Source organism: Phoca vitulina, unplaced genomic scaffold (genome assembly GCF_004348235.1).
Source record: "Phoca vitulina isolate PV1807 unplaced genomic scaffold, GSC_HSeal_1.0 scaffold2, whole genome shotgun sequence".
Classification (NCBI taxonomy): domain Eukaryota; kingdom Metazoa; phylum Chordata; class Mammalia; order Carnivora; family Phocidae; genus Phoca; species Phoca vitulina.
The window spans coordinates 18732837-18760549 of record NW_022589705.1 but is presented as its reverse complement, the minus strand read 5'-3'; the positions used below and the strand labels follow the sequence as shown (position 1 = coordinate 18760549).

At 37.6% G+C, this 27713-nt stretch overlaps 1 protein-coding gene across 1 annotated transcript in view; it reads right to left on the bottom strand.

Annotated features, from left to right (window-relative positions):
- Positions 1-5315: 5315 nt before the first annotated feature.
- Positions 5316-27713, bottom strand: part of FRRS1 (ferric chelate reductase 1) — a 43649-nt gene continuing 21251 nt past the window's right edge. The window contains exons 7-16 of the mRNA XM_032422853.1: positions 23131-23229; positions 21657-21804; positions 13861-13974; positions 12377-12489; positions 10694-10780; positions 8661-8758; positions 8050-8108; positions 7082-7225; positions 5925-5986; positions 5316-5842 (exon numbers count right to left, since the gene is read on the bottom strand). Coding sequence (XP_032278744.1) covers positions 5750-5842; positions 5925-5986; positions 7082-7225; positions 8050-8108; positions 8661-8758; positions 10694-10780; positions 12377-12489; positions 13861-13974; positions 21657-21804; positions 23131-23229 — 1017 coding nt within the window. The 3' untranslated portion in view covers positions 5316-5749. The remainder of the gene's footprint in view (positions 5843-5924; positions 5987-7081; positions 7226-8049; positions 8109-8660; positions 8759-10693; positions 10781-12376; positions 12490-13860; positions 13975-21656; positions 21805-23130; positions 23230-27713) is intronic.

Here is a 27713-nt window from a genome sequence, read left to right as displayed (position 1 = left end):
GTAATTCTGGATTATCATCTGTACATCATAAAATATTAGGTTATAAAAATACCGGATTCTCAGGCACCTGGGTGGCTCAGTCAGTTAAGCATCCGACTCTTGATTTCAGCTCAGGCCATGATCTCATGGGTCATGGGATCGAGCCCCATGTGGGCTCTGCACTTGGGGGAGTCTGCTTCTCTCCTTCTCCCTCTCCCTCTGTCCCTGCACCCCCCCACACACACGTTCTCTCTCTCTCTCAAATAAATAAATCTTTTTAAAAAATACTGGATTCTCTTATTTTTCTCCAATGAATGCTCCTTCATTGGAAATGAAGCAATTAACTTTTCCAATTAACTGAGTTAGAACGCAAACTCTGTTTCTTGTGTTACAGCTCAAATCTCAGGTCAACTTTTTTTCTTTGCTCTAACTGCTTTGTGTTTGCTTCACTCATGTGAACATATCCAAGGGTCAACCAGAGCTTTTGGCAAATAGGAATTGGGATCTCCTCTCTCATGTTTTCTTTCCAAGATCACCTCACCCCTCCCCCTGACAGCGGTAGTTGGCCCAGCCATCAGTCCTCCGGTTTCCTCTGCCAGAAGCACTGTGGTTCCCCTGCCACCCAGCACCACACACAGTTGACTACAACTGCCCGGAACTTAAAAACTTTGAAAACAGGGCACTCTAAACAATTTGCCTCCTCTGAGTGTGGACTCCTCTCCAGCATCCTCCTACTTCTGTTCACTCTCTGGGACCCTCACATAGCTACTTTTTTGAAGTTTACACTAGTTTTCTGGAGGAGAGTCAGTTTGGCAGGATCTCACCCGGCCATTATTGGCGGTACATATTTAAGGCACATGGGTTCAGGAAATTCTTATACCAAGAATTTGATTACCATATAGCAGTGTCTGAGGACAAATCAGAAAATGTGTTTAGGTCCTTACAGGAAACCCAGAGTACAATAACAATTTCTTTTACACATGAATAAGACATCATATGAAGAAGATATACTTCTAAAGATATGTTCCAGGGACTTTTTCTCCCCTAAACTAGAGGTATATAACCAGGCATAACATAAAATTCCATTAACTTCTTTGATAATGAGATAACGAAGCTGATACCAAGTTTAGGGCCAGCAAAAACCCCAGGACCTTCCACCCAAAGGTATAATCCAAAAGCAGTAATGAGACAAGTATTTGTTTAATGGAGGTGATAGTCACACAACATAAAATAACCATTTTATAGTGGACAATTTAGTGGCATTTCTCACATTCACAATGTTGTGCAACTATCACCTCTATCTCCAAAACTTTTTCATCACTCCAAAATAAAATCTTACTCCCAGTATGCAATTACTCATTCCCTCCTCCCCCACCCTCAAGACTATGGCAACCACCACTCTGCTGTCTCTATGAATTTACCTATTCTGGATATTTCATGTAAGTGGAATCATAATATGTGACCTTTTACATCTGACTTCTTCCACTTACTATAGTGTTTTGAAGGTTCATCCACATTATAGCATGTTAGTAGTACCTCATTCCTTTCTATGGCTGATAATATTCTCTTATATGTATGACCACAATTTGTTTATCCATTCACCTGTTGATGGACGTGTGGGCTAGTTCCACCATTTGGCTATTGTGACTAGTGCTGCTATGAACACCAAATTTCTTTTGTTTTTTTTGTTAAAAATATGCATAACACAACATTTACCATTTTAACCATTTTTAAGTGTACAATTCATTGCATCAAATACATTCAGTATTATGCAAGCATAACCACAACCAATCTCCAGAACTATTTCATCATCCCAAACAGAAACTCTGTTTTTTTTTTTTTTTAAAGATTTTATTTATTTATTTGACAGAGAGAGACACAGTGAGAGCCGGAGCACAAGCAGGGGGAGTGGGAGAGGGAGAAGCAGACTTCCCACATAGCAGGGAGCCCGATGAGGGGCTCAATCCCAGGACCTTGGGATCATGACCTGAGCTGAAGGCAGGCGCTTAACGGCTGAGCCACCCAGGTGCCCCAGAAACTGTTTTAAACATTTAAACATTCCCTCTTCTCCCTCAGCTCCTGGTAATCACCGCTCTACTTTCTTCTCTATGAAATTTAACAAGTCTAGGTACTTCAAATAAATAAAATCACACCCTGGTTGTCCATTTATGCCTGGCTATTTCACTGAGCATAATGTTTTCATGGTGAAAATCAAAACTTTTTATAAAACAAAAATATACATTTTATATGCAAAAAGAACTAAAGTTTAACACTGTAATCAAACAGCACCCACGTCATCAATAACATGTACAAAGCAACTTTTGTTGAAATCACTTCATTCATTCCTCACAACTGCCCTGTGAGGAACCAGATTCAGAGAAGACATAAGTCACTTGCCCAAGGATAGGCAACTTGTAATATAAACATGCACACAAAGATCTTCCAACTCCATTCCCAAACTCCTGGTCCTTTTTTTTTTTATTTTTTTGAAGATTTTATTTATTTATTTGAGAAAGAGAGAGCACATGAGCGGGTGTGGGGGGGGGGGGGACCGAGGGAGAGGGAGAAGCAGGCTCCCCGCTGAGCAGGGAGCCCAACACAGGATCGGTTCCAGGATCCCGAGATCATGACCTGAGCTGAAGGCAGGCTCTTAATCAACTGAGCCACCCAGGCGCCCCACTCCCAATCCTTTTTAACTGACAGGATCAGCTGCCTCATAGCCCAATATCACACCACTCATGAGGATGGTCAGGAGAGACCCATGTGGAAGGGAGAGCCAGGGAAGGCTCCAAGGACAAGGAAGATCTTGAGATAGAACTTGATAAACTAGCTTTTGCTAGAAAGAGAGAAACACAATGGGCATTCTAGGCATCATCATGACCATCAGGGACCTGGGTGCAGATGAGCCTGGGTACTGGGCAAGGAGGAAAGAAGCAGGATATGGATAGGAACAGGGTGTATCCTAATCAAATTTGAGAAGAGCTTAGAAGACTCCTATCTTTCATTCCCATCTATAATGGATTATCTTAAACAAGGACATTTGTTCTTTTTTTTTTCCTGCTTTACCAGAACACAGAGATAAATAAAATTTCAGCCAAAAGCTACATGTGCCCCTAGAGCTTCCTAGCTGGCATTGACTGCCGGTCGGCACCGTCTTTTTTCACTGCATCCTGGACTGAGGCAGGATGTGGAAGGGATGAATATCACTTCACACACATTACAGCCAAAATCCTGATTGAAATCAAGTAAGCACTAAAGGGATTTTGATTCATTTATTCGCCAACTTATGCCATAGGCTACCTACACCCTTAAGATTCATTTCCACAGAGCAGAAAATAATAAAAGCAAAGAATAGCCTCAGCTGTGAATGCTACCCCAACCGTAGTTTTCGAGAATTTGTTTCATCTTTTCCAAAACACATATTTTTATTTTATAGAGGAAATCATCTTTAGGAAGAAAACTTATGATTTTGATCACTGGGGGCAACACTGCTGAAGATCTAAAGACATTTAGTTTTACAATCACTCCTATCAAAAGAAGTTGTAAAAAAAATTGTTTATTACAAAAACAAAAAGAAATAATGACAGGAGTGAAAAATAAGCATTTTTCAATCTGTGGATATCAACCATTCATAAGCAGAAAAATCATAATTTGGTATTAATAAAATGGTGTCTTTATCAAGATTAAATAAGAAAGACTTTTTGGACAACTCTGTATATCAATTGATGATACAGCAAAACAGTGCCAACAGATGAATCAGGGAAAAAGAAAAAGTTAAAATATCTTAGCCTCAGTACTAGAAACCCAATAACCTCACATATTTGAAAACTAAACACCAAGGTTCATTTTCCCTTTAAAGGAAGTTTTCTTTGTCATATACAGAATATAATTTATTAAAAGAAATTTATTAACCTTTAAGCCCCATATAAGTGAAAACTGGAGGAAAATATTTTAGTGCACACTTAATTTTTTATATTTTAAAAAAATGTTTTTAATGAAAGTATTTAAAAGGAAAGTTTAGACTGTAAATAGCCTGGCACTCACAGAACATGAACACAGAAGATCCACATCTCAACCCTAAGCTATTTATGATAAACACCTATATAAGGAACAAAACTAAAACTTCCATACCGTTTTACCCCATAAAAGATGTAGGAAACACAGACAAGGCTATTATTTACACCAAATACAAATTAGGTCCTTGGACTAAGCAGAAACTATAAGATAATCAGACAGAACACCTAAAAAATAAAATATGCCTTCCTAAATATTTTTTTAGGAATGTCCAGTTTTGCTTGCTTCCTCTGCTTAAGATAGTTATATTCATTTATCACAGGGTCAGATGAACGTAAAGGGAACTACCAAGCAATAGTTACAAATAATCATGGTTAGAAAACAAACAGAAATGTAACCAGAAAAATAATAATAGTCCCTAATTTCAGTTTCTAACTCACAACCCCAGCCCCCTCTCCCCCCCAAAAAAGGCAGAAACTTTTCAAATAAAGATTAAGAGTTGGTGAATGTAAGGGAAATGCCACTCCATGGTATTACCTAAGTACTAAAAATGAGTTAACAACACAATGAACAGGAACAAAGCAGTACTTTGGTATTATGGCGCCACCCACTGGCTAGATGTCCTCATAGCAAATATGAAATCCAACCATTAAAAAAGAGATTATTGGGGGGCGCCTGGGTGGCTCAGTCGTTACGCGTCTGCCTTCGGCTCAGGTCATGATCCCAGGGTCCTGGGATCGAGCCCCGCATCGGGCTCTCTGCTCGGCCGGGAGCCTGCTTCTCCCTCTCCCACTCCCTCTGCTTGTGTTCCCTCTCTAGCTGTCTCTCTCTCTCTCTGTCAAATAAATAAAATAAAATCTTTAAAAAAAAAGAGAGATTATTGGAGTAGGAAGGAAAATATTCTAATTCATTACACCATCAGGAACTTCTAACAAAAAAGAACCATCCATATTATTTATTACCACAAAGAAAGAGAGTAACTGCTAAATATATTCACAAGGGTAAATTTTATTATTTTTGAAATGCAAGTCTACAATCTCCAAAAGCTAGGACTTAAATCTTAGAGTCAAAACAATTAATATATAAAATGTCCTTTCAGCCCTGTAACTGAATATATAAATACAGTCTTAAGCAGAAGATGCACATTTGCATTTCACTGCTAAGAAAGAAATTCTAATATCCATAATATATTTAAATGTTAATACAATGTAAGTTAGCCCCACTTCCACCTTTACCAGAGAAGTAACAGAATACATAGAAAAAAGGACATGTCCAAAAAACTGGACTGAAAAACATAGTTTCTCAAAAAAATGTCCTAAGAAAGACCATTCAGATAAACTAGCATAAATATTGTCTTTAAAACAGCACCTTTATAGTCCAAAATATATTCACTTTAATACAATCTCCATTCCCTCCAAATAACATCATTTCTGTCTTTCCAAACAGTTCTTTTCTTAAATGCTAACATTCTAAAAACCTCATCATGGAAAATATCTGAGAGTCATTTCTCCTCAAGGATAACCTTCCCCGGTAACACTCAGAACCACACATAAAGGCTTGACGTCCTTTTTAGAGTCCACAGGACCCTGCTAAAAGTTGATCTCTAAAGACCGCTACTCAGAATTCCTCTACAGATATGACCTGCTCTTCCAATTCAGAATTCATGAATATGCTCCAAGCAGTCAGTATAAGCTTCAAGTTTCTTTGGCTTAATGATCATTATCATCTGGTCTGCAAAGCCAAGGTCTTTGCTTGCTCAGAGTTGGTTGATTGCAGATAAGAAGATGATGAGAAAAGTCACATTCCCACAGATATAAACTGCAAACACCACCTTTTTAAAAGCATGACCCTGAAAGAAAAAATTGAGACGTGAAAGAAAGAAACGACTATCATTGAAGTTTGTGTCAGTAAATAAGAAAAGGAGGACTTACTTCTGCTTCAGCTACAGTAAATGACTGAAGGATCTGAATTCTGGCATCATCCAATATTTCAACTGTCAAAAACAACAACAGAAGTTTGTAAGGCCCGTGAGTATGCCGGTAAACTAACTTCCAAAAAAAAAGTCCTGATGTGTAGCATTTGTTGATTTCCAGGTGTATATTCTCCCATATCAAGCTACCAAATGTTGCAAACTTCCTGAACATGTAAGGCTCTCACAAATTGGGACAAGTGGGCTACAGAACATATTTGTCAAGGGACTTAAAATATGCCTCTTCTCCTGGTCAATAAACACCATATCAAAGTCTTAACAGACCATGTTTTAAGTATGTATGTATTTTAAATAGCAAGCCATAATTCAGTGGTCATCAGAAACCCCATGTATGTGACCCTGTTGAGAACCAAAAATGGCAGGATAGATATTTACTACTCGGCTCCTAAAAGCTGCCCAGGCTCCTAGATTCACAACAAAGAGGTCTTATTTTTAAAAGGCCACCTTAACTTATCATTTAGGGGGGTGGAAACTAAATAAGACACAAAGGACACAGCCCAGAAGCCAAGCTAGTTTAAAATGTCACATAGTCTCTACTAATGTCTCCATTCCTAATGGCTATAGGTATCTCGACCCTGCCTAAGGCCCATTTTGCACTAAGATCAAAATGGACTGGCCACTAGAAAGTCATGGTAAAAGAATTCTTCCCCTCTAGCTTGCCTAGTTAGCTAGCTATATATGATGTACATGACAACTGAAGTGTTAGTACACAGTAAGTTTATCAAATAGGCAAAATCTGCCTGCAGCTTTGCCCTATGTTGACTTTAGGCATCTCTTCTTCCTCCATTTCTGAGTTCTCTCAGCTCCATGCATTCAGGATTCTCAGTGTGGACTGGCTCCAAGTCAGACCAGCATTATAAAAAAAGACTTCTTCCCTAAAACCTAAAATCGTTCCCTTTTTTTCCTCATTAATTGTAATACTAATGAGTATAAAAAACAAGGGCAGAATATTTCCATGAGTTCTAACACTGACTAATCACCACAGAAAGTTTTAGTGAGCTATCCTGTAAGAGCCAACCATCAGTATCTAGAAACTAATCACATTCCTAGAGTTTGTATAAAGGTGATTCTATATAACATGGCTGTTGAGCAGGTTACCTTTTCGAGAAAGTCGGTAGGCATGTATCTCCAGAACAATCTCCATTCCAACGTGCCAGGCTACAAATCCAATCATTGTATAGGTTTTCCATGGGCCAGGAAGATCTAGTCCTGGTAAATCCATTCCCAGGAACATTGCTGCCACTACATTTATAAGAAAAATATATATATTCAAATGTAGTCACCCTCAAGAGAGGTAATTATGTGTGTATTATATCAAGTAAAACACAGTAAAAGAGTTTATGAGCTGAATTAGACTAATATTTAAGACCAAATAATTAACTTAATCTTTTTTTAATTGTAAGACTAGAAACGGTAAGATGGGAAATTAAATTATGATCTATCAATTGTTTAAAAAGAGACACTCAAACTTTCCAAAATGTTTTAAGTCTGCAATGTAGGAAAGGGAGAAAAGTATGGAAATCATTGTTGACTATGATGTTGACTCCTCATTCCACGAAGAACCCCCAAAGACTATCAAAATGTAAGAATAGGAGGTGTCAGTTTATGTATTTATTATACAAAGCATCAAAATACATTGGATAACCACACCTGACTTTTGAAAATCACCCTTCCCTGGAAGGTACCATCTCCATGGAAAGGACCTGCAGACAGAAGGCTGGGACGCCCCACAGCCCACCTCAGCCCAACTCAAAAATGGCCCTCAACTTGAGCGTTTGGCCATTAGCACAGCTTATTCTGTGGGCAAAGGCAAATGCTAAAAAAAAAAGAGTCTTAGAAGGAAAGTTTTAAAGCCATTTCAAAAACTTTAACGTAAAACTGAAATAATGACTTAAATAGTCACCTCTAGAAATTACTTTCTGGATTTCAATGTTTAAGACTGATCTCTCCTCAACAACCAATTACTCCAATTACTAATACATCTAAAAATCATTTAAGCCAAATTACCACCTGCAATATCAACAACCAGCAATTATATATGAATAAGTGGCATCACAATTACTTACCTGCTATTATTCTAGCAGCCGTGCCCATACTCCAATGAGTCCAGTTAAACATTTGCCTTCTACCAAATAAAGAACCAGTCAGTATTCTCAAAAGTGATAGAACTACAATTAATTCCCAAGAGAATAAAAAGCACAAAATTTCCCTTATTGCCTAGGAATTAGGTATCTGAAATACATTTTAAAACCCTTTAAAGTAAATATAATTTGTCACTGAATTTTATAACATGCAAAGTGTTTTCACTTAAAAAGGAGTTAGTTTTTTTTAAAAAAAAAAAGAAGAAGAAGATAGCAGGAAGGGAAGAATGAAGAGGGGGAAATCGGAGGGGGAGATGAACCATGAGAGACTATGGACTCTGAGAAACAAACTGAGGGTTCTAGAGGGGAGGGGAGTCGGGGGATGGGTTAGCCTGGTGATGGGTATTAAAGAGGGCACGTATTGAATGGAGCACTGGGTGTTATACGCAAACAATGAATCATGGAACACTACATCAAAAACTAATGATGTAATGTATGGTGATTAACATAACATAATAATTAAAAAAAAAAAGGAATTAGTTTGCCAAATAATGATATCCACATTAAGACCATTTATATATAAAAGCTCTAAGTACCTTGGGTCATGTAAAGTTGGCCTGAAGGCTGCCAAAAGAGGCTGAAGAACTGCTAAAATCATCACTATACAACCAAGATACGGGTGATAACCTGCATACTGAACAAAGTTACATGATTTTAATGGTCTCGATCTCACCCATCAATGTAAATCCTCAAGTTAAAAATAATACACACAGATGATGTATTCCTAGCGTTTTTCTGTAGCTTAAAACATTTACTAATAAGAACAGGCACCCTTCACTGAGCACCTACTGTATTCCAGGCATGTACTTTATATACATTATTACCGATGCTCACTACAATGCTTGACAGTTATCAATACCCCACTTTCATGGGGAACTGAGGCTTAGAGATAACAAGCAGTCTGTCCAACGACATACAGTGTGTAAATGGTTGTGGTGGAATCCATGTAGGGTGCTGCCTCTCCCCCGTCGGGATGTTAGATGATCACCAACCCCAGTACAGCCCACCTAGGACTAGTTAGTATCCCCATGTCAAGAGCAATCACCCCAATGTATGGTAATTTTGTTTAGAACTCTGTGTTTCCCTGAGCTGAAGGTTCTATATGATTCCCTGTAACTCCAATGCTTAACAGAGCCTTAATCACTCAACAAGTGTGGATTAAATGAATAACCCGTATAGCCACTGCATTAAAATCTTAGCTCCTCTGTTCAGAATGGAGGGATAACCTGAGAAAAAACATCAACAAAGTATCACAACACCGTCAGCTCCACTCCTCTCTTAGAGATGCTACATGCCTGCTCAAAACAGCAGACGGTAGACCGCTTAGCACAATTATTCCACTTAAAAACTTAAGAGAGAGACTAAGGAGATGTTCTAACCTGTGACATGTTTAGGTGGGGGAATATTACAGTCTGTTGTCACTGACTGCCATGCTTGGGTAGGCTCTAAAATCTGTGATCCAGAACAAGGGTATAATGGTTTCTAAGCCATGATGGGATGCTTTGGTCAAGAAGAACAGTAAGCTGACAAAAGAACATTACAAAAACACGCTCAAGCTATGGACTCGGTTATAGACGGATAAAATTATAACCAGGACCACGGAGAGGGAAAGGGCCTCTATTTCATAAAACGACAGTAACAGCAGCAATGAAATTCCTACATGTGCTTAGAATGTGCACAAAACTATCCTAAGTGCTTTCAGCTAATTAACTCTCAATTCTCAAAAAGCCTGTGACATGGCTACTATAGTCTCCCCTTTATATGATCCAATTCATAAACGGCAAAGACTGCAAACTACAAAGCTCACAAAATAAGCATTATCCTTGTCCCAAATACCTGCATAAAATAAGGTTCTGATGTCTAGGTTCATATCAGAAAATCTTCATCATTTCCTTTAAAAAAAATAGGTTGACCAATTTAGAAACTACCTAAAAAGCAGGAGGGAGGTTTCCTAGACCAAAGATTCATCAATCTTGCCCTTATAGCAACAATCGGAATGGAAATATCAAAGTTTAAATTCGAATTCTGACTGGCTATGAAATTGGAGAAATGTCATGGAAGCACAGATCTGACCTTAGGTATATTACTTATTCTTGGTAAGCCTTATTCATTCATTCAATATTTACTGAGGACCTACTATATACCAGAAGCTGCTCTGGGTGCTGAAGAATCACTGGTGAGCATACCAGTAAATATCTTCGCTCTAACATTCGCGTAGTGGTAATCATAGTATTAGTTAGAGAAAACCACTTACAAGGTTCACGTTCCTTAGATAGCACACTGTGAATTTTCACTGCTCCATAGTGAGAAAACTCACCCAAGCTATGTAGAGTATCCATAACATTTGATGCAGCCTAAAAATATATTTCATTATCAAGTAATCTGCAATGACATCCTCACTCTATTCCCTGACCCCCCAGCCATATGGAACAGTTGCCAGATGATTAAAAAAAGGAAAGAGAGATGTACGCAGAAATATCTTTTAACCTCTCATTTGAGAATGAAACAGCAACCTCCTGTGACATCAAAATGAATTTATATAAAAACATCCTGTCTGAGAGATACCTACCCAACTCCAGCCTCCTCTGTAAACAAAAGGCAGAACAAAAGCAATGCAGGTAAGGGCGGTGGTCGTGAGCATGAGCATCCGATGCACCTGCAAGGGTGAAATGTAACCATGAGAATACAATTAACCAGCTAAGAGGAAGGACTTGGCGTTACTGTGGCTAGAAGACTGAGGGGTGGGATTCACTGAAGGCAGGCATTCGATGGACATCTAATCACCATTTGCTGTGAGTTAAAAAAAAAAAAAAACTTAGTAAACGACTGACCTTAAAGAAAACTCTAAGCTGCCATCCTCGTCATTCAAAAGCATTTGCCAAGACTTCACCTGCACAGGGCAGCATTAATGGCTATTTCACACACAGAGCATACCTACTTGCCAAAAGTCCTTCCTTTCCTTCCTTTATTAAGTTCCACCGCCAAGCACAGTGCTGTACCAGATACCATCAGACAGAAAATACTGTCTCCCGAGAAGCGTCGCATACAAGTGAGGAGATGAAACATATATGAAATGTCATTCATTGTCTAAATCACGCGAGTGGAATGACACTGTTAATTGAGTATGTCAGGATAAATGGTGCAAACAAAAACTATCTCAGGGAAAGGAGGACACGTAATCACTCTATATATCGCACTACATATAGAGACAGCAGAGTTTCAAAGGCAGTAGAGAACCGAATTGGTAAAGTGGAGACAGAAAGAATTTTCCAATTGGGAATATCCATACGAGCAGATGGGAGAGAAAGCGAGAGAGTGAAATCAAAGGCAGAGACAGAGGCGAGCAAGGTGCATAGCAGTAGTGAGAACATATAAAACAGACTGACCCTGTCAGCCAATAGTGAGAAACCAGGTTAGATAAGGTAAGTCTTAAAGGCTACAAACTTATATGTACATAAAGTTTCAAGAATACTCCTTATAAAGTTCAAACTGTTTCAATAAACAGTATTTTCTCAAAAGCAGACATATACATGCTATCTCAACACAGACTCATTGATCTTCCACTATACATGCAACATCTATACTCCGTGACATGTGAAAGAGAAGGTTGTTTTGCTTTGTTTTGAGGCGTGCTTATTGACTCTTGTCTTTCTATGAAGAGTCTGCCTCCTCATCCCATGCAAAGGGGCAGCATGAAAAAAAACACTTCTAGCTCCTCTTCCCACCTACAGAGTAGATAGATTATCTTGAGTAGTGAGTTAGGGACAGTCTAACATTCATTGGCATCAACCAGAGGACAGACCCCTGTTCGGAAATGCATTAACCCTCGCTACTTCTTTCTTCGGCTCTCCCATCCGCCTTGACCTATCTGTACTCAGTGAGAGCAGTGAATGAATGCTCTTCCAGGCTCTACCCTCGTCCAACAGACACGTTAAGTCAGGATCTTTTGGGTCCCAAAGTCTATGTTGCAAAGGGATGCACACAGTCCTGAGACATTCTCCAATCCAGCCTGACCCTCATAAAGCTGTCTCTATTTTGACCACCATCAAGTATCTTATGTCTCTTCTCAATTGGTTAGGAAACCAAAGAGCAAAATGAAGGAATTATTAGGATTCCACAACTACAACAACTATAACCACAAAAAAAAAAAAAGAAAGAAAGAAAAGGAAAAGAAACCCACATACTATGTATGTTTTCATGTTGCAGTGTTCAAATAATATGGAAATTGCATTAAACTTTTTCTCCCACCTACCTGAAACCAAGCTGCTTGACCAAAGAAAGCCTTTGACCAAACAGATTTGAAGAACCGAGCAATGAGCACACCTATGCTCACGGTAGTCATCCATGCCACAAACATTAAGGCACCTGCAGGTGAGAAAATAAAAGCACCTGCAGGTGAGAAAATAAAAGGGTTGAAAACACAAACCACGCTGTTTCTTAAAGGGCCATGCCAAATGCTCAGAACATGGAAAACAACTAAGGAAATACATTCAATGAACGTAAGCATAACCTAAAAATATCCTGCATATCATAGCTTTTATCGCTACCATTACTACTTCTAACAGCTAACACCTCCGTCACTCCTACCGTGTGCCAGGCACTGTCTCCGAGTGCTTTACATGTATTACTCTAATTGATCTTTATAACAATCCCATTCAGTAGTTACAATTATTATTCGGGTTTTGCTGGATAGGGAAACTAAGGAAGAGAGAAGTTAAGTAACTCGCCTAAGGTTACAAAGTTGGGATCCGAACCCAGCCTGGCTTCAGCAACTGTGCTCTTAACCATGACACTAATACAGCCCTTCTGCAGGTAGGCGAGCATCTTCTCACTTTTCATTCCAAAAACAGTGAAAAACAAATAGGCAGGTTACATGCGAAATCCAATTACTGTCACCCTGGAGCTACCAGTAGAAGCAAATTACCAATAGTAAAATTATTTTCAAGCTTAACTATGATGACATTTATTGAAACTCTACTGGAAGGAATAACTCTGGGAATATAAAGGAAATATACCAAATAAGGACAGATTCCCCACCCCATACAAGTATACACTACACTATTCCCCTACTTTTAAATCCCATCTTTTCAACAATAAACTGGGCTACTTTTCAAATGGAATCGACTTTCATCTGTAGAACCAAGCATGTTAGAACCTTATTTTGGGGCTATTGCTCTTCCAATGTGGTTAATTTCATCATTTTAATGATTTAATCATATCATGGTTAAAATCATCATATGTATAGCACTGAGTAATTTGTACACCCTCAATTACTTACACACTGATCAGTTCTTCAACAAAACTGTATCTTTGAAACCAAACTACTGCTAAACAATCAAAATCACAAAGCACTCTTCTATTATAAGCCTTTATTTTAATAAATGGCCTAATTAAGGTCTCACAAAAATTAAATTGATTAACCCAGATACTCAACTCTGGCTACAGTTAGAAATAACTAGGGCACTCTTTAAAAATTATAGGTGTCTTAAAAGCTCCATTAGTGATTTTAATGTACAGCCAGGGTTAAAACCAATGACTTATCCCTACTTTCCATTTTTAATAAAAAGGAGAAAACATTAAGATAAACATTGCTACCTGCAAATGTTAATATTTAAATACAGAAGACTTATGAACATTTGGTAAATTATGCCCACCACCATTCCTAATCCAGCCAGCACTGAGTCATCAGGTAAATTTATTGCACAAAGTAGTAATAATACTACACACATAACTTACCATGAGCCTTCAGAAGGAAAAAAGAACGGGATCCTCCCACGTTCCTTGGATAGTCTGTCACATTATATTTTTCATATGTAATCAAAGGTTGCTGAGAATGCTTATAAATTTTACCTGAAATTTCACAAAAAGAAAATGAAGAAGAATTACTTCCTCAGGAGAGAAGGAATGGAAAGACAGTGGCATGGCAAAGAAACAAACTTTCTTACGGTAATAAAAAATAAATAAATATCATCAGAGATGCCACTCATATGCAAAAGCCACATAAATGTATACACAAGCACACATGATCATCTTGAAAAAAGTTAAAGAAATAATTTAGCCAATCAAGAGATGAATCAAAACGAGGACGAAGAATGGCGAAGTTATGCTGAAAGAGCAGGTGGTATGCAAGAGACCAGTCAAACACGGGGAAGTCAAGATGATCACTGGTAATATCAAAAATCACTGAAAATGTCAAATACAATTCTTCAAAGATACTACATACTTTTTAAAAATCTGGAATCCTAGACTAAACTAACAGAACTCAGACCTGGACAAAGTAGGTGGGTAGAAGACAAACAAAAGCATGTTGATGCAATATTATATTATTTGGCATATGGTCAATTCGGACTGGCTTTGACTAACAAATCAAAATCCCAAATAACGGTGATGTAAACAAATTAAGGATGTGTTATTATTTATTATGTATAAGATTAAGTCTGTGAATGTATAGAATCAGTCTGGTATGTGAGTATGTATGTGTGGCTGTTCATTCTGGGAATCTATCCTACAGAAATACTCCCCTTTTACCCAAAGATATATGTATAAGAATGTCTACGAGAAGTTGTGGGGTTTTTGTGCTGGACCAAAAAAAAAGAAAAATTTAAGCAAGATAAATATCCATCATTAGGAGAATAAATCATGGAACATACATTATTTTAAGAATACAAGTGTCAAAAAGAACAAAAAGAATTAAGAAATTTGATATAACAGATATATAGAAATCTTTACCCCAATAAAATAAGTACTAGACTATAGACTACATCTCAATAATTTCCGAAAAGAAATAATTATATAAGATACAGGTTATATTATTTATCCAAAACACAACAAAACTAAAAATAAACAACAAAAAGCTAGGAAAAAATGATCCACCTAGATATTTATAAAACTACTCTTCTAAAGAATGTAGCAGGAGGGGAAGAATGAAGGGGGGGAAATCGGAGCGGGAGAAGAACCATGAGAGACGATGGACTCTGAAAAACAAACTGAGGGTTCTAGAGGGGAGGGGGTTGGGAGGATGGGTTAGCCTGGTGATGGGTATTGAGGAGGGCACATTCTGCATGGAGCACTGGGTGTTATGCACAAACAATGAATCATGGAACACTATATCTAAAACTAATGATGTAATGTATGGGGATTAACATAACAATAAAAAAATTAAAAAAAAAAAACTACTCTTCTAAATAACCCTGGGGCTAAACAGGAAATCAAAATTTAAATTGCACAATGAAGACATTTCATATCAAAACACATGTGATGCAATCAAGGTACTATTCAAAAGAAGCTTTTATCATTTAAAAAGCATTTCCTTTAAAAAAAAAAAAAGACTTAGGGGCCCTGGGTGGCTCAGTCGGTCAAGCGTCTGCCTTCGGCTCAGGTCATGATCACAGGGCCCTGGGATGGAGCCCTGCATTGGGCTCCTTGCTCAGCAGGGAGTCTGCTTCTCCCTCTCCTCCCCACCTGTGCTCTTTCTCACTATCTTTGTCACTGTCTCTGTCTCTCTCTCTCACATAAATAAATAAAATCTTTAAAAAAAAAAAAAGACTTAAAGTACTGAAGTCATCATTTAATTCAAGAGGTGTTTACACCAACAAAATATAACCCAGGAAAACAGAAAGGAAGACTGGTTAAAAATAAAGGTAGAAATTAACAAACTAGTAAGTCAAAAATGAAGTCTATAAAAGGCCAATGAAATCGACTGAGTTTTTGGCAAGTCCAACCACAAGATAAAAAGAAAGAACACAAACAGTACTAGAAATAAAAAGGGTGACACAGCAGCTGATAATAGAAGATACTCTTCAAAACTAATGAAAATGCTACATACAACTTTAAGTAAGCCAAAAATATTTTAAAATCTAAATGAAATGGATGAATTTATGGAAAAATCTAGAATTAAAAACTTCACCAAAGAAGTAGTAGTAATTCTGGAGAGTAATAATGGTAGAAGAATTTTTTTAATTAGTCAAATATTTCTATCCCTAAAGGTTCAGACAGTTATTATGTGGATGAGTTCTATTATACAATTAAAAAATTTTTTTTAACTTTAAAATTTCTTTTTTTTTTTAATGTTTTATTTATTTATTCATGAGAGTCAGAGAGAGACAGAGAGAGAGAGGCAGAGGCAGAGGGAGAAGCAGGCTCCCCACCTAGCAGGGAGCCCGATGCGGGACTCGATCCCAGAAACCTGGGATCATGACCTGAGCCGAAGGCAGATGCCCAACCATCTGAGCCACCCAGGCGCCCCTTAACTTTAAAACTTCTTATTTATTTAAGCTCTTCTAGAGTTCATTCTATGAGATTAGAATAACACTGAAACCAAAACTAGGCATGCATGCGCACACACACGCACACAATCCCACAACCATAGACCAAAATCAATTACAAATATAGATACAAAAAGTTTAAATAATAAAATATTAGTGAGTCAAATCAACTACCCATTAAGAGAACTATGAAACATAGCCAAGCAAGGTTTATCCCAATAAAATGAGGATTGTTTGCCATTCTGAAGTCTATAAAAGTAATGGTAAAATATTATCTCAATTGCTGCCTAAAAGACCTCAGATGAGGGCGCCTGGGTGGCTCAGTTGGTTAAGCGACTGCCTTCGGCTCAGGTCATGATCCTGGAGTCCCAGGATCGAGTCCCGCATCGGGCTCCCTGCTCAGCGGGGAGTCCGCTTCTCCCTCTGACCTTCCCCTCTCTTGTGCTCTCTTTCATTCTCTCTCTCAAATAAATAAATAAAATCTTTAAAAAAAAAAAAAAAAAAAAAGACCTCAGATGAAATTCAGCACATGTTCATGTAATGAACTCTGTAAAGTTAAGAAAAGATCATTTCCTAAACACCGTAAGAGATACCCACCAAAAAAATACAACAAACATGACACAACAATGAATATCAGAAGCATTCCCATCAAATTTAGGAACAAGACAAGAAGGCTTGCCACAGCACCACTACCAGTCCACTTTTTCTGGGAGAAGTAATCAATGCAATGAAACAAGAAAAAAATGAGGGCTTTGAACCTTGTCGTTATTTGCATAAAATATGGCGTTTATCTAGAAAATCCAAATAATCAACTGGCAAACTAGATGGCTAAATTCAAGATAAACATTCAAATATCAATAACTTTCCTATACACCAACAAATTTAGAAAATGTAAGAAAAATAATCCCATTCACAAACTATTGTAAATCTATAGTTTTATAGAAATCTATAAAATACATAGAAACAAAGTAACAAAAAATATATAAACCTATATGAAGACATGAAGAAAACCACCAGATTTTAATCAATGGAATATCCAATATATTCCTGGATAGAAAGACTCACTACTGCAAAGATGTTGATTATTTCCAAAATTAATCTAAAATTTCATTGCAATTCCAATCACAACCCCAATAGGATTTTCAATGGAATCTGACAATCATTTCTAAAGTTTATCTAGAAGAATAGATATACAACAAAGAGGCAAGAATTCCTAGAAAAGGAGGCCAGAAGGGGAATCATGCTCTATCAAAATTCATAACCTATTATAAAGCTACAGTAGTTTCAACTGACACATTAATTGAGTAATGGAAGAATAAACTAGAAATAGTTTGATTTACTGATAGACGTTTGGCATACAATAAAGAGGCTTCTGAAGCAGCAGAGATAAAATAAACTATTCAAAAAATGGCATTAGGACAACTGGTTATTCATTTCACAAATACTACTATATCATGGCTTGTTTATGAGAGGATCGGAGAGAAAGCAGAAAACAAGAAAAGTTTTACGTAATGAATACCTAGAGAAGAGAGTCGAGAAGAAAGAGACAATTAACTATCAGGAATTATACTGAATTAGTAGAGTTGTGGTGATGAAAACCAGACCACATTCCCCAACAGCCTGAGAGGCAAGTTGGAAGAAAGTGTTTTTAAACTGATTCACTGCAGACCCATAGGCTAACCAAGAACTGAACCTTCATAAAAGCAGAAGTCCATTATAATTTTGGGATTCCTTTGTATGGCTCCATTATAATCTTGGATTTCTGCTCTAAGGCAGATTGACTTCGTGTTTAGTACAAGGCTCTACAGTATTACATGACGTGTGGTATTCCTAAATTGTTAAAATAACCGGTCATGTGATAACGGGGTCTCCAATTCATTAATTATTTAAATTGGTAGATTTCCTAATTGTGAATTACTTATTCACCCTAGTGAGTTCTATCATTTTCCATGACTGCTTATCTCATGATAGGGCAATGTTAGCATTCTGGGGGGGAAAACAGCATTAGAAAAAGGTTTTAAATGGATTTTACTGCAATTGGGTACATTTTACATTTATATGGGTCACAGAGATTTTATGATTGCTTTGAAAAATGGTTTCAACCTCACAAAGTCTCACTGCTTTTAAGCAGAGTGCAATTTATAAATGGTTCACATACATATAACTAGATAACAGAAGAGACAATGATTTATGTGGCAATTGTATTTTGTTCCCCAATACAAGGGTAATGGAAAGTTTATTCCCTGAAGCATTAATGCCTAGGTTTGGGTTTTGGGGTTTTTTTTTAAGGTTTTGTTTTGCATTTTTGCTTTGCACTCCACCAGTTTAAAAAAAAATGAGTCCGGGGCACTCAGGTGGCTCAGTTGGTTGAGCAGCTGCCTTCAGCTCAGGTCATGATCCTGGGGTCCTGGGATCGAGCCCCACATGGGGCTCCCTGCTCAGCAGGGGGTCTGCTTCTCCCTCTCCTTCTGCCCCACCCCTCTGCTCCTGCTCTCTCTCAAATAAATAAAATCTTTAAAGAAATAAAAAAATTTTTTAAATGAGTCTGTGCTCCCAATATATGTATACTTTAGAACATATTCATGTTCTATTGTCTTAATGCATTATGAACACTGTAAAATATATTAAAATAGAAATTTTTGAGATGAGATGAGATAAAATAAATCTAAATAGAAGGTTCTAGTGTTGCTCCTTGTATCCCCTAAACTGCCTTACAATGTATACACCTTATTTGGGAGAACCCTGTCCTAGAGTAGTAAGTTATCAAACCACAGTATACAAAACAAGCACCTGCAGATTCCAAGCATCAACGACAGAGATTCAGTGAGTCTAAGCTGGAGTTCGGGAATCTACATTTTCAGCAGTCACTCCAAATGGTTCTCAAGCAGGTTGTTTGGGGCCACACTTTGAGAAACACCACAAAAGATAGAGATTCTCCCCACCATACTATCAGCATAGCAACACCAGCCGGAGAGGGAGATACAGAAATGCTCCATTCTGCACCTATATTATCCATGAACTAGATTTTTCTGGGGGAATATTGGAACTATCACTTAAAATATTGTTTCTATCAGAAACTGCATTTCAATTTCTACAGTGCTGACCTAAGAAGAAAGTTTTGGCATTGTCATACACACCCACACACACAATTTATTATATAATAGAATTCATCTACTTAAATGAAATTGCTTTTCTTTTAAAGTGTAAATTTTTTAAGTATCAAGTTTTTTTTAAAGATTTTATTTATTTAACTGAGAGAGGGAGCATGAGCAGGGAGGAGGGGTGGAGGCAGAGGGAGAAGCAGGCTCCCAGCTGAGCAGGGAGTCTGACATGGGGCTCGATCCCAGGACCCTGGGATCATGACCTGAGCCAAAGGCAGATGCTTAACTGACTGAGCCACCCAGGCGCCCCTAAGTATCAAGTTTTTTAAAGTATAAATGCAAACCGTTAAATGCCCTAGCAGCTGAAGACATCCATTTGCTTCAGCAGTCACTCATGGAGCACCTGCACCACACCGGGCACAGAAGGAAGCAGGCTGGTCTGATGGAAAGGGCACGGCTTCTGCAAGCGGAACAGCCTGGGATGGAATTTCTGACTCCGCTACTTGTTTGATTTGGAACGAGTTACTTAGCCTTTCTAGGTTCCAGTTTCCTCCTCTTAAATGGGCAATATAATGTCTATTGACAAAGCCTCTGTGAGACATGGGATATATGTAATGCACAATAAGTGACAGCTAGAGTAACAACAAACACAATTACCTCTATTTGAGTGGCATCCGTTTAAAAACACAAATATCTGACCCTTTTCCTCATTAAAAATTCAATTCCTACATTTTCCATGTTCAAAAGTGTTGACGACTTAGGCTCTGAGGTCGAAGAGTTTGGGTTCAAATTCCAGCTCTACCATGGACTCATCTGGGCAAATTACTTAACCGCTCCTAAGCCTCTGTTTCCTCCTGGATGAAACAGGGATAGTAAAAGAGTACATATCTAATATAATTTTTATGAAGATAAAAATGAAGGATCTAACTACAGTGCTTAGCCAGTGACTGGCAGTCATTAGCACGGAGTAGTTTTTCTTCATTATTATCACTTAGCCAAGAAATGATTTTCAAGCTGTTTTTGCTGTTGCTGGTGCAAACAAGACTACACGATTTAACTAAAATAACTACACATATCACCTACAACTAAATCTACGAATACTCCTAAATTTTCTCATAACACTGAGGAGATACTTTATCGGGCTTCAAAACTATTGTGTCCCCTTTACCCATAGTATAAAATCAAAACCACATGATAGAATATGCAAAGGCTTTTCACAATTTTACCTACACCACATTTCTGCTCTTTCTCTTCCTTTACCTCACCCCCTACCCTTCCATTCCATCCACCCAGCTTCTCACCATTTTCAAAGGAAGCTATATTCTCAAAGTTTGGGGGCGGTATTATCTCCCAAGAGATGAGTCACTACATACTACCTTGGCATTTCCTGTAGTTCTTCAAAACATCATCAGCCAAGACCTTAAACAAAATCTAATAATCCTTATTACTATGTGTTGCAATACCCACCAGGGCAGTCTTCTTAAGGACAAAGAAAATATTCTTTTAAAAAAAGAGGATAAAGTAAATATTCAAACACATAAAACTACCGGGGCTGCACTTGGCATCAAATTCACTTAGAGAGATGTGGGACAGAGACAAGCACAGCTGCAGGGCATTTAGAGGCATTTTCCTTCGATGGGAGATCTTGTAGCACCTTATTCAGTTGGCCAGGGGCTATTCTCTCTACCCTTCTTCCACCTCCCTGGAGAAAGCTCAGGTTCAAGGAGATGAGATTCACATTAGACAGGTTATCCTACAAAAGCCAGTATCTCTTGCAACAATCCCACAGTCACTGCTTACAGGATCCCTGCCAGGAATCTGCCAACGTCACAACATTTAGGGAAGCCCAAAGATATGGCTTCTTACTAGGTATTTATAGTTCTTCCTGGTCCAAATACAGTTTGCCAGCCAGAAGTCATTTTTATCATAAGCATGTCACCTTATAACATAGTTGACACTACTTTTATCTAGTTTCCCAGGAAACAAAACAAGAAGGTCATCCAAAGTCGAACTGTCAGGCAAAAATGGAAAAGGGTTTTGATAACTCTTTACCCACAAGTGTGTATCTTAAAAAATGAGCAATTATAGTAGTCTCTTCAGGAAAGGTGGAAAAGGGAAGAAGAGACAGAAAAAAACTTGAAAAGATAGTTTTCATCAATATACGTACCATTGTCAGCTGCACCATCTGCTAGAAATATGTAGTAGCTTGTGTTTAGATCAAATCTATTCTTAACCCCAGGAAGGGTAATGTTTCTTCTGAAAGAGCACTGCATAACACCATCCGCCAGCCTCCAAGCCAGATCCTCAAGAGCACCCTACAAATGTACACAATGGGTCTTCTCAGCACTTTCCACAGATTTGTTAAAAATAAAATATGATCAAAATCCTGACCTGCCGGATTTCCTTTCCAGGAAAACTATATACATAGTGAAATGATTACTACAGTTGTGTCCTTACATACTTACCTTTTTTTTTGTGGTGAGAGCACCTGAAATTTACTCGCTTAGCAAATTTCCAGTATACAATACAGTTTTATTAAATACAGTCATCATGCTGTACATTAGATCTCTAGACTTACTCATCCTACATAACTGCAACTTTGTACCCTTTGACCACCGTCTCCCCTTTTCTACACTTCAGAAAAGCACAAGACAAGTTTCTCTTGTAGGAAAAGATGAATTCTTGCCTGTGTCACCTAAATCCTTTTTTTTTCACATGTTAGAAAAGAATATTTTATGATGAAGATGGTCAGAGCATCAGCTCCTTTTCAAAACCTTACAGACCGATTTTTAAGAAGAGGCTTGGGTTAATGACACAGAGTTTCTCGTCCAGTGAGAAGGAGGAGTGTAAGGGCGGAGACTGGTTCAGTGCCTTGGACAGGTGTCTTCTGTGCCTCTTCTTGGCATCTGTGCCAGAGATGGCCTATTTCTGGTAGAGAAGTGTTTCTCATCACATGGCATCGGCAAGCAGATGAGCGTTGACGGAGCGGTAGCTGTTGCCTAAGACTTCACGCTCTCTGTAGAGCTTTCCCCTGGGCTTGGGACTTCTCCCTTGTTACATGTTACATTGTGGCCACGGGCGTACTACTTCCTAATTGTTTCTTCAGTGTTTTTGATTTTGTGTCAGTGGCCAGATGGGGTTAGTACATCTGCCAAAGTTTCTTACCTGGGTAGAGGACTTATGGGGTTCTGACTCAAAGTAAAAACAGTATTTTGCCAAGTGGGATAAAGACAAATGAACTAGGAGAAAATGTTTCTTGTACTCCTCAGAGAGGAAGTGGGAAAACAATGTATATCAAACCATCATGTTGTATACCTTAAATACACATAATGTTATTAAATTATATAATAATAAAATATACTTTAATATATAATATTAAAATATAATATGATATTAATAATAAATTAAACATATAAATATAATACTATATAATTTATTTTTATATTTTATTTTAAAATAAAATAAAGCACAGAAAAGTTTCTCCCAGATTATTATAAGAAAGGAAGCCTGTTGCCAGACTCCTGCTCTGGGTCTGCTAACTGAGGATGGGGAGCTATCTTGCAGCAAAGTTACTCCACTGTTGGCCACACAGCCAAAAGACGGACAAGCCAGGTGGAGGTTCCCAGAATTTTCACACCTACCCTGGAGTCCATCACAGGGTGACTTCGCCCTGTCAAATGGGAAGGTTGTATGTGCACAGTCTGATCTTCACGAATACACAAATAAGCATCATCATCACCCTAAAAACATTTGCAAATGAGAAAAATTCAAAGGAATATCAACATTTTGTTTTTAAAAGCATCCCTAATGAAATCAAATAGTATTTGATGCTGTTAAAACATAATTTACTGATTCAATCCTAATGATGCTATGAACTCAAGAGAATTGGCTGCCCAATTTATTAATTTAAAATAATTTTGCTATAATGAAGAAAGAAACAAAGATCAGAAACAGACCCATAAATACAGGGAACAAACCTGGTGGTTGTCAGAGGGGAGGGGGTGGGGGGGATGGGCAAAATGGGTGAGAGGCAGTGGGAGACAGAGGCTTCCAGCTGTGGAATGAATAAGTCATGGGAATAAAAGGTAGAACACGGGGAATATAGTCAATGGTATAACAATGTTGTATGGTAACAGATAGCAGCTACACTTGTGATGAGCATAGCATGATATTTAAAACTGTCCAATCATTATGTTGTACTGAAACTAATGTAACATTGTGTGTCAACTATACTTCATTCAATATAAATAAATAATAGCTTTGTTATAATACAAAAGCAACACAATTTCAATGTAAAACTAGATTAAAATAACATGTTTATATGCCCATAAACTCAAACACCACTGTTAATGCTTTCATGTATATTCATCCAAACCTATTTGTATTTATACCTATTTTTTCACCCCAAATAGGAAAATACACAGTTCTGTTACCTTTTTTTCACTGAACTTATTATGAACATTGTTTGTAAATAAATATCTGTGTCTTACAAATTTTCATAACTATAAATGCACTGTACTATATTGGGTTTGGGGGTGGTAACTTTTGAGATGAGGACACTGTAATCAAATACTGCTAATATTGTACACACTCAATAGATTACATATTAAGACCAACTTGTCTGAACTCAAGGAGGCATTTTCTGTCAGTCTAATTCCTATCTACTCTTTAGTCTCCAATATTCCTTAGCTCTAAAAGTTAGAGCTTAAAGTGACTATCAGAGGACACACAGAATCTTCAAACTACATTTAAATGATGGTACAAAGAAATAATCTGCATTTTAAATTACTATGTATAGTTTTGGTTCTTTCACTTATTCTAAACCATTCTCCATAAACTATCTAACAAGATCTTTTTATATGTTGTAGTCACTAAACTCCTTAAACAAAGCCAAGACTGACAATTTATAATAAATTTTGCTATTAATCCCAATGATATTCTAACATATTTTAAATTTATTTTTTAAAGTTCCACCTTTGAGAACTCCCAAGTACATAACCTTAGCAAACCAATTATTCACTGTCACACATCTTCTATTCAAATCAGAATTAGCCCAACTCAAGAAATTTGGAGTCATGGTGATTTAAACCAGGAATCAACAAACTATGGCACACACACCAAACTCAGCCTGATGCCTGTTTTTGTACAGCCCACAGGCTAACAAGGATGTTTACATATCTAAACCATTTATTAAAAAGAAGAATATGTCATGATGAGTAAAAATACATGAAATCCAAATTTCAGTGTCCACAAATAAAGTCTTACTGGAATACAGCCACACCTATTAATTTATGGATTGTCTATTGCTGTTTCAGTGCTACCACACAGAGATGAGTATTTAGAACACAGACCATATGCCCACAAATTCTAAAGTTGTTACTATCTGAACCTTTACAGAAAAAGTTCACTGATCTCTAATTTAAACAATGTGTTTTCTCTACACTTTCATCTATGAGGTATACAAACTCTTTTTTTATTTAATAAAACAAATTTTAATATAACAAAATGGTTGATTTTGAGGCAAAATGATGATAAGCCAACTGCCATACTAACTCACTGCAGACAGACCTCTCAAATATTGGAGAGAATGATGGGGACGGAGAAGAAGTAACTCTCAGTCCTCACTACTCTACAGTGAAGAGTATGAGAAGGTTGCTATTACAACCTTAGGCTCCAGGCAATTCTAGAAACCCCAAGTATGGAGCATAGAAGCACACATGTAAGAAGTTCCACCAAGTTTCTGAATTGGACAGATCCTCTGTCTCCCATTTGTTTCTCTTGAATCAAGCATTTAGAATGCACTCTGTTCAGAAAACATTGTGTGGGTTACTGTGGGAAAAATAAAGATGACTAGATTGTTCTTACAACCAAAGACTACTTTTTAATGGAAGAGACAGTTATAATAGTATGTGAATTATGATAAAACAGGTTTAGACAAAGTACCACGGAAGCACAAATTACGTAGAGCCAAAGGTTTGAAAAAACTTACCAGAAAAGATAGTAAATAGGCCTTAGAGAATAAAAAATATTTATATGTTGATAAGGTAGAGTTGAGATTAAAGGAAAGGTTTCCCAAAAGGAGGAACTTCCAGGACCAAAGACATAGAAATAAAAAAATATATGAAACTTTTAGGGAACAGGTGATTATGTTAGCTAACACACATACACGGTAAGGCTGGAAATTCCAACAAGGACTTTGAAGAGTTTTGAAAGCCATGCTAATGAAAAAAGAACATTTTTCCTATAACTACTAAAGGTTTCTGGGGATAGGATTGAGATGATCTCCGTGGTAGCCCAGGAAGAAAACAACAGTGACTGTTGAAAGATGAAATGGAATAAAATTGCTAAAAATTTTAAAGGAGAAATCATGGAGCCAGCAGGACTAGTGAGGGGTCACTGCAGCGATCTGAAAATGACAATAAAGGTGTAAGCCAAGTCAGAGATAGTGACGATACAATAAAAAGAATGAAGAAGTATGTCAAAGACAGAATCAAAAATCTGGAAGACTGGTAGCAATGAACATATTAGCACCCAAATCTTGACTTATGTTAAACACTATTCCTATTAAAAGGAAACAGACCTCCTTTGAGAAATAAAAATGCAAAACAGTATAAGATGAGTGGACATCTTGTTTCACCAGAAAACAAAGACACACCAAAAAATTAACAGAGACACATCGAAAGGTCACAAAAAAAACAGCCTGAAGGAGCCATATTTGGGTTAATATGAGCATCTAAAACAAGAATGATGATGATAAACTATAACACAATAGACCAAAGGAATTCATTAGTCCATAGTGTGCCACCAAAAGGGAAGGGCAGATGCAGAGAAAAGAAAGTACTTCTTTTTAGAAGAACACCAGTTAATAAATAAATGAGAAAATCACCATTTTGTAACCACAAATGTATTAACTGTTTCAGGAAAGGAACAGCAATAGATGCTAAAATCATTTGGTAAAATGTTATTGAGGAACAGAATATTCACCCTCAAAGTATCACCCCACAGATTACTTATTAATTAAAAAGAGAAAATTCGGGGCACCTGGGTGGCTCAGTCGTTAAGCATCTGCCTTTGGCTCAGGTCATGATCCCAGGGCCCTGGGATCGAGTCCCACATTAGACCCCCTGCTCAGTGCAGAGTCTGCTTCTCCCTCTCCCTCTGCCTGCCACTCCCCCTGCTTGTGCTCTGTCTCCCTCTCTCTCACTGTCTCTGTCAAATGAATAAATAAAATCTGTCTTTAAAAAAAAGAGAGAGAAAATATGCCTTCACAATGGAAAAATCTGACAGATACCAGTGATCAAACATAGAATCATCAATAATGGACTAATTTGACATTACACACCTCTTGATATGATGCACTGAGATAGAAACAAACCCTTTTGGCAGTCTTTGTGCCAAAAATCTTAACCTGAATCTACTGTACAAACTGTGGAACATTCTACAGAATTGGACTACAAAGAACTCTAGAAAATAGGTAGGGTAGGGCGCCTGGGTGGCTCAGTTGGTTAAGCGACTGCCTTCGGCTCAGGTCATGATCCTGGAGTCCCGGGATCGAGTCCCACATCGGGCTCCCTGCTCAGTGGGGAGTCTGCTTCTCCCTCTGACCCTCCCCCCTCTCATGTGCTCTCTCTCATTCTCTCTCTCTCAAATAAATAAATAAAATCTTTAAAAAAGATTTTTTAGGTAGGGTAACTGATCAAAGAGATATGATAATTAAATGTATTGGGTGATAAATGATTGGATCTTGGGTCAGAAATTTTTTTAAAAAACAGCTATAAAGGACTTTATGGGGACAACTGAGGTATTTGGAATATAGACTATATTGCATAAAATTATTATATCATTGTTAAGTTTTCTCAATGTGATCAAGATATTATGGCAATTATAGGAGCATATCCTTGTTCTTAGGAGATACTTGCTAAAAATTCTAAAGATAAAATGTCATGAGATATCTATAACTTTCAAATGGATGGGAAAAAATGTGTGTTTTATATACACTTCATAAGTCAATCTACACACAAACATACAAACACACACACACACACGTGGTGGGGGAAGGAGAGGGAGAGAACATGGCAAGTGTAGATGAAGAACTTACTGGTGTTTGTTGTACTATTCTTTCAACTTTCATGTAGGTTTAAAACTTCTCAAAACAAAAAGTTGGGGGTGTGCAGGAGGAAGAAGGACCTGAGGTGAATAAAAGGGAAGAATCTAAGTCACAACC